This window comes from Aquila chrysaetos, chromosome 1 (assembly GCF_900496995.4).
Source record: "Aquila chrysaetos chrysaetos chromosome 1, bAquChr1.4, whole genome shotgun sequence".
In the NCBI taxonomy this organism is placed as follows: Eukaryota; Metazoa; Chordata; class Aves; order Accipitriformes; family Accipitridae; genus Aquila; species Aquila chrysaetos.
Window position 1 is genome coordinate 64,386,370 of NC_044004.1, and position 7,942 is coordinate 64,394,311.

The 7,942-nt window shown below is 52.8% G+C and overlaps 1 protein-coding gene across 10 annotated transcripts in view; it reads right to left on the reverse strand.

Moving 5' to 3' along the window:
* The window catches only part of TMEM150C (transmembrane protein 150C), a 26,906-nt gene extending 19,519 nt beyond the window's left edge, over positions 1-7,387 (reverse strand). Inside the window, exons 1-5 of one of the 10 annotated variants that reach the window (XM_041125408.1) lie at positions 7,304-7,356; positions 7,159-7,208; positions 6,943-7,081; positions 1,681-1,683; positions 1,173-1,307 (exon numbers count right to left, since the gene is read on the reverse strand). In XM_041125408.1, coding sequence (XP_040981342.1) covers positions 1,173-1,179 — 7 coding nt within the window. In that variant the 5' untranslated portion in view covers positions 1,180-1,307; positions 1,681-1,683; positions 6,943-7,081; positions 7,159-7,208; positions 7,304-7,356. Of the gene's footprint in view, positions 1-1,172; positions 1,308-1,407; positions 1,647-1,680; positions 1,684-2,454; positions 3,148-6,204; positions 6,528-6,577; positions 6,665-6,942; positions 7,124-7,158; positions 7,209-7,303 lie in introns of those variants that run through there. The other 9 variants (XM_041125412.1, XM_041125411.1, XM_030027064.1 and 6 more) reach the window with 9 other exon arrangements.
* Between the last annotated feature and the right edge of the window lie 555 nt (positions 7,388-7,942).

Genomic DNA, 7,942 nt, shown 5'->3' on the forward strand with positions numbered 1-7,942 from the left:
GGGGTCCCTCCCACGGGAGACAGTTCTCCACCAACTTCTCCTACATGGGTCCTTTCCATGGGCTGCAGTCCTTCAGGCACAGACTGCTCCAGCGCAGGCTTTCCCATGGAGTCATGGCCTTCTTTGAGGGCATTCACCTGCTCTGGCTTGGGGTCTTCCATGGGCTGCAGGTGGGCATCTGCTCCACTGTTCACCTCCATGGGCTGCAGGGGCATCACCTCCTCCGGCGCACCTCCTCCCCCTCCTTCTTCACTGACCTTGGTGTCCACATAGGTGTTTATCTCACATTCCACTCCCCACTGCGGGTTTCCCCTTCTCAAATATGTTATCACAGAGGTGCTACCACCACTGCTGATGGGCTCAGCCTTGGCCAGAGGTGGGTTTGAGTTGGAGCCAAGGAAGTTTCTAGCAGCTTCTCACAGGAGCCACCCCTGAAGATCCCTGCCCCGCTACCAAAACCCTGCCACACAAACCCAAAACATGGGATAACAGGAAAAGATGCGATCCCCTCCATCAGCAGGGTATGATGCTCTGCTTGCTCCAGGTACCCACCTACCATCTCAAGGGTGTGCAGAAATGCCATTTTCATTTATTTATATAATAGAGGAATGGGAAAACGTAAAGACATCTCCAGGTTGTGCACGGGGGAAGCAGGAGATGCTTCAGTAATCCTGCAACAATGTTGAGAGGTAATGCTTTCACCCACAGAAACATTCATACGTATTTCTTGTCTCATTTCACACACTCTAAATACATTCAGTGTGCTAATGAAATGCCCTGGCCAACACAAACCTAACAGAGATGGGCAAAGTGCACCTAAGGAATGAAACCTAGTCACCAAAAAGGGGGGCAGAAAAGGCTGTATTAGCATCTGATTGCCCACACCATCCCTCCAAGTTTCCCTGGGAAGCTGTCTCCCGGGGCTGTGTAAAATTAGTTTGTTATCAATTCTGTAAATATATATATATATATATATATACAGCCTTTCCTGAGTGCCTTGGTAAGAAGGCCATGCGGCCAACAGCATGTCCTACCCAGAGATACTCCTGCAGCACCACTGGGTCCTGAGGCCAGTGTCACCCCTCTGCACCCTACTGTGCTTCAAAGAGTGCACTTGGTATGCTGCTTCCTGCTGCTGCACAGCCTTTACGCTCAGTCACACAAGTACTTACAGGCCATTTAGGAACCAGTGTTGACCTGCTGCGTTACAGCCAGAGATGTCGACTGTAAACTCTTCGGGTCCAAGTCTGCCTTTCTCGCATTTGCTGTTGTACAAACCAGGCACGTCCTGCTTCAAGACCAGGCTCCTGGATGTTATAAAAGAAAAATAAATATAATTTGCCACCTTAGGACCAAAGGGGTGTTTTGCAGGCTTTGACAGCGTTGTGCTCTGACCCATGCACCTACATCAGCCAGCACCAACTCCATGAGGTCCCACTCACACCATGAGCAGGGCTTGGGCAGTCGTGGCCCTCAGCCTGCAATAGGCAAAGGAGGCAGAGGCAGCAGTGAGTAAGGCAGAAGGCACACATCCAGTTCAGAAAGAAAGCTGGGTCAGCAGGTGGTGAAACCAGCTGGGAGCAGCCAGGGCTTCGAGCAAGACAGCAAGCTGAGGAGCACTGCATTTTGCAGGTGCTGTGTGTTTGTTTGCCCCAAGGACCCCATTCTGCTTGGGAGCACCCACTGCAAGATTCAGCCCTTCCTGGCTCCTCATGACCTCAGGAGCTGCGTGAGCCAGGCAGCAACCAGCCTCTGGCAAGTCCTCGCAGTGTGAGTGTGTTGGACTGCCCATGTCCCAGGACAGATGCCTTACTGCCTCTCCAAGAGCAGAGATGCTCAAGACTGGGGCCACTTTAGCCAGACCTCTCCCAAGATGCAAGGGAAGCCTCTAGCAGAGGTTCTCAACACAGACTCAGCCCCACAGTCCCACACCATCGCCTCAAGGGCATATTTTCCCCTTGCACAATTAGCCAACCCTTTGGTCTGGGATGCTTGTGAGAATGGCACTTAACCCAAAGTCCCAGCCAAACCCCAAAGTGAAAAGGTGCTGGCAAATGAGGAGGGCTATTTATCTCCTCATAAAATAAAAGACAGCAAAGCTCTCCCTGCTTCAGCTATGCTGTGATGAAAGAGTCTCTGAAACCATCTCCTTGCTCTGCAAGTAATACACAAATGCAGGCTGATGTTGCAGCAAAGCCCAGAAAATCTGAGGCACCATGCAGACAGGCTGTCCAGTGATCATCCTCCACCTTAACCACTCCAATCTAATGACCACTGCCTGAACCAGCAACAAGCAGTATAGGTGTTTCTCCTCCCATAAGGTACAGTGATCTTAATGGTCTATTAATAGATTGATAGAGGTCTGCAGAGGTGTTTTATTTGCTCCTCAGTTCCAAAACCACAAATGCCTTCAAGCATTTCCAATGTGCATGAGCAAGCAAAGCTAAAACACACAATGGAAAGGGCTATGAAGCCTGCCCAAAAGGTTTGTCCCGTTATCGGGAGAACAGTGTAAGTGTTGGGAGTGGCAAAGAACATGCAACAGGGAGGCAAAACCTGGCAAAGAAAGAGACAGATATGTCATGTTGAGTTACAGATAGCTTTAAAGTTAAGGAAAGACAGACTTAAGCCCAGAAGAGCAGACTTAACAGAGCAGTTATTCCTGGTTATATTGTCTCCTTCTCCTGTAGTTTATGGATGGGAGCATGCATACCCTGGAAGGCCAGAACAGTTCCAGGTTTCCCTCCCTTCACTACCCTGCCACTGTTTTTTTCCCCAACAAACACAAAACATTCACTCAAGCCACAGGGCTTCCCATGCAGTGTAAGCAGGGCTTTTCCCACCTGTTCACCTCGTCTTTCACCTCTCTTGTTCCTTCTACTCATCTTCTATCCACTGTTTGGAAGCACAAGCTCCTTTCTTCACTGCACTTTGCAGCTCTACACTTTTGAAGACATGTGCACTGTCCCCAAAGCAGCATTTTCTTTGGTTACACCAGCGGGCATCACCAGCAGAAGCATAAATACCAAGCAGTCTGCACTTGTCAGCCATGGGGAAAACACCCAAGTGTGGCATAGCACACCGAGCTTTCTCAGGGCAGTTTTCCCTCACCAACCTCTTCAGCCTGAGGACTTGTGCCTCCTCCTCTACTCACATGGCAAACTGAGGTCCTTTTCCCCTTGTGTTAACCACCAAAGCCCCAGAGAAGCAGCAACGAGATGATGGGCCGGAGGGTGAGCTACAAGGAACAGATGTGTAGTACCCATGACTTGGCTTTTGTCATTACTCTAATGTAGCCCTCTCTGGCATAGAGATTGTCAAGGGTACAAACTACCACATCAGTCTTTTGGCTCCGTTTAGACCTGTGGAAATCATTTGCCCTGAGACAAGTACAAGGTAAGCAATCATACTTAGGCATTTCCATGGTGTTCATCACTGCCTTGCCAGCATTCCTTATTTGTAGAATTAGTTACATTTAATTACCAGTCTCCCAAGCTGCTGCAACCATAAATTGCTGTTTGCAGGGTGCTCAGGTGAGCTATAGGAGGAAGGTGTCATAGAGTGTTTCACTTCACGCAAACCTGTTGCAAACACAATGGACAGAGGGGACCAGGGAACAGCCTCCACCTCTTAAACAGGGGTCAAGCCTGCAAGCCTGCTGTGACCAGCTTCTCCACCACATCCAGGCAGCTTGAAACTTCTGCTGTCTTTTTAAATATTTTCAGACAGACTTTCCTGTAGCACAAGAGACCACATTAAACCACCACTAAGAGCATTCAGCTGGGCCAAGACCACACGGGAGGCTCTCCCTGACAAAGCTGTGGCCATCTCCAGTGGCTTGGCCAGGCAAAGTCCACTCCTGCAGTCCTGTGGTGCCAAAACTGACAGGCCACTGGCTCTTCTGGCTGAGGCAGCCACCACTACCAAGCCCAGCGGTTCCTGATGGGGAGCAGGAAATAAGACAGGGAGGGCAGAAGTTCTCTCCCCAGCTACCCGGATCTGCCCCAGCTCAGGAAATTGAGAGGAGGATGCCGGGCACTTCCCCCACCATTGCAGCAGACCAGCCCAAGTCCCCCAGGCTTTTCCTCCCTTCCCGCTGCTCCCCACAGGAGAGGCAATCCAGACTTCTCCTAATGGCACCAGGGAGCACCTTGGCCTCCCCTCCCACCAGACTTGCCCAACATGCCACCTGTTCCACAGGGGAGCACAGCTCAGCAGCTCCTGGGTGCTAGGGAGGAGGCCTCTGCTTTTCTGTGTGGCAGGCAGGGTGGAAAGGCTTCCCTCCTGTATTGCACACGAGACCAGCCCTCCCCAAGGGAGCCAAGTCTGCATGCCTGCCGAAGGCAAACACTTCTCAACTGAGCAAACAGCACTCTGTAAGAGAGACTGCTGCTCTAGTAGACACCTCTCCCTTGCAGTCACCACCATCCAGAGGCAACCTCAGCATTAAAAATTTGCATCAAACCCCATGCAAGGTGATCTATAGCTGTTTTAACAGTTCCTTTCACGGCTTCTGAAGCTTCATCAGGCTTCTTTTCCTCTCCTCCCTCCTCCCAGTCACTCCACCCTTCTCTCTCCACCTGTTCCCAATGTGCTTTGCTTCCCTTTCACTCCTCTTATCCTGCCTTCATCCCTGCACCTCAGGTGACCACTTCTGCAACCTGCGGGGACCCAAGGCGAGGGGAGCCAGGCGCCTAGAGACCTTTGCAAGTCTTCTTGAGACAGCAAAAAATATCATTATTCCCATTTTAGACAATGGGGCCAGTGAGTTGCTTGCCAAGAGGTCACATGGGAAATGGGTGGCACAGAGGAGCATGCATTCAGAGTCCTGGTCCAAGCCCCCTACCGCACCAGCAGCATCCTTGCCTGCCAGCCATCCCCCCTCACAGTTTATTCCTCCCAATATATTGTCTAGGATCATCTCTCTCGTTTCCTACAGACCTTTCTCTGCTTCTTCGCTCCCACTTATCCTGCAATCAGAGCTCACTGTTTCAGCTTGGACTGCAGGACTGGACCTTAAAGTGTCTCTGTTGGGCCAAACCGCAATCTTGCAATCTCAGGCTGCCCGGAAATGGCTGGGGGAGGAGAGGAAACTGTGGACATGAGACTTCTACCAAGAAAAAACAACTGAAAGTGTTGGTGTTCATACAAGCACACATCCCTTCTCTGCATCTGAAAAGCAAACACTGCAGTACAAAGAATCTTAAAAGGGCAAATGAAACAACTGCGCTGATTTCCACCACCCAGGCTCAGAAAATGCTGACAGCTGGGCACGAAGAACAGCACAAGAAAATAATCTGACTTTTAACGGTACAACAGTGAAAACAGGAGCTAGATGTTTGTCAAGCAAATATGAGTCCCCATTCTTTACCCTGTTACCCGAAGGCAGAAAGTCAGGAAGAATCAAGTCCCCTTCTTTTAGGCAGTTTTATCCATTTGAGCAAGACATAACACGCAGGCAGTGTGTTAGGATATACCTTTCACACACTTCCCTCCTCCATATTGAGTTGCTATTCATAATTAACCATACATGTGTATGTTGCTATGGTGTAAGGACTGCTTGAATGTTGATCAGACAATCCTTAAGGTCACTTTCCTTAGAAGCTTTGTTTAAAATGAAAAAAAAAGGAAAAAAAAAAAAAAAGGCAGAAGGTTAGATTAGCTCAGAATTTCTTCAACCTTTATAGCCTGAGGGCTCTGAATCAAAGGTCTGCGCATGCTGCTGTAAAAAAAAAGCTAAGACTGAGATCCTAAGCGACCCCGTCGTCACCCTGGGACATTAGCACCCAGCATCGGCTTGTCTCTTTCTATCATTCAGAGGCAGGATCTCTCCCTTCCTTCCCTGAGGGACTGCAGCAGAGCCAAACGGCCTTTCTGGAAACCTCTTCCCCTCCCGGCAATTTAACGGGACACAGCCTGCATGGCAGCACCCTGACAGGATCCGAGGAAGGCAGGACCCGTCCCACCCCGCAGCCTCAACCCAGGTGAGTTTCTCCACAGACCCCCGCGAAGAGGTCCCGGCAGCAATCTGGCAGATGGCCCTGCCGAGCTCTATCATCATGAGGGATGTGAATCCCTTCACCCCGAAAGGATGCCACAGAGGGGCTCACGGGCAGGGGGGATGCCGAAATCGTGATCTAGAAGATCTCTTCCATAGCTGGTCCTTCAGGCCCTGGGTCAAGCGGCTCTAGTCGTCTTACCTACCCTGTGTCTACCTGCCGCAAATCAGCAAGCCTCAGGACAGGCAGCACTGGGACTTCAGCTCCTCCCGAGCGCCGCAGCACCTGCGGTGCCCCACGCCGGGCCAGCCCCTCGGAGGAGAGGGGAGGGGAGGGGAGGGGAGGGGAGCGCTCGCCAGCCGCAGCCCCTCGGCACGGGGGTCGCCCTCCCGCGGGGCTCCCCGACCGCCACCTCCCGCCGGCGGCACCCAGACCACGACCGCGGAGGGGGAGCGACCGGGCAGGAGGAGTGACGATTGACGGGGCGGGGCGACAGGGTGGCGACAGCGCGACAGGAGGGGGCGGAGGGTCTCGCGCTCCCAACGGTCGTTCCCGGCCGTTGCGGGGGCGGCTCCTACCTGCGGGCGGCTCCTGCGGTGCCTCCGGCCCCGGCAGCGGTAGCGGCAGCGACAGCGGGCTGGGGCCGGGGAGGTGGCCCGGCATCGCCCCCGCCCCGCCCCGGACGGGCGGGGACTGCAGCCGCCGCCACGGCGGCTCGGAGCGGCCATTGGCGGCCCCGGGGCTCCGCGGAGCCGGTCGGCGGGAATGGCTGGTCCTTGGCGGCCCCGTCTACCGCCGAAAACTAGCCCCGTGCTCAGCCCCAGCACCGAGCACGGCCCCTCTGGCTGCACACTGTCCCTGGCGTAGCCGTGAGATGGGCTGTAAATCGGTTCCTTCTCTGTCCCCTTCCCTGCCCTCCCTCCCCAGTTCCAGCAGCACCTACCCATCGTCCGGCTCTCGGGTATGCCTTCTGCTCCGAAGCCCCCAGAGGCACTGAAGAGGGCTCACCACCCAAAACTGGCGGTGATGTCTTTGCGGCCCTCCTGGGAAGTAGTGCCCATTTGCTAAGTATTTTGGAAGACCTGAAAGAAACAGCCACCCAGTAGCGAGAGACCCCAGGAACAGCCTGGGGCAGGCTGTCCTCTTTCACCCCCTTTACCTTTCCTACTGGACGGTGGGCTTTGCGGTCTCCGTAAAGCATCCCCGTGGCTGGAATTTTGAGAGGAAACGTTCCCAGCAAAAAAGCTCGGCAATAACCATTTGGGAACGCTTCCCAAAGTGGAGGGATCCCTTTGCCATCTGACCTTCGTGGGAGTAAGTCAACGTGAACACTACCACTTTTTTCTCTTCTCCCTCCCCTCTCTTTCTGCCAGGATGCAGTATGACTGATGTTATTTATTGACAGTCTTGTTTCTTCTCCTATAACCCAAATAAGGTGGCACTTATTCAAAGTTTTGCCTTGGTGCTATCAGTTACAAACCAACGCAAGACAGCCACCCCTGCCTAAACCCATGCCAGCCCCCAGAACTGAGCCAAGTTATACATCAGCAGTTTATCAGTATTTTATATACTATCCTTCTAGCGGCCAAGCAACACTCCTTCGCCCTGCAGCTTTGGCCCTTGTGGCACATCTCTTTGATCCCTGAGGATGACGAACCCCTCAAAGCACAGGTCCTCAGAGCAAGCGCAGCACCAGCAGGTCCCCTGAGCCCTTACAAAAGTGGATGCATCTCTGTGGTGGCGGCACTGCCAAGGGACGGGACAGCCACTCTCGCAGAAAGGCAACTGCTGTGTACACTTCGCAGTGTTTTAAAGGCTGAGGGAGCTATTTTTAGAGCTGAAATAACATTCTTCCTGCTCTGGTATTTCAAATCTTCTGTTATCCTGGACTAATAGATGGCTCCTCGCAGCATTTGCTTTTTGCAACCCCACAAAATCCAGAG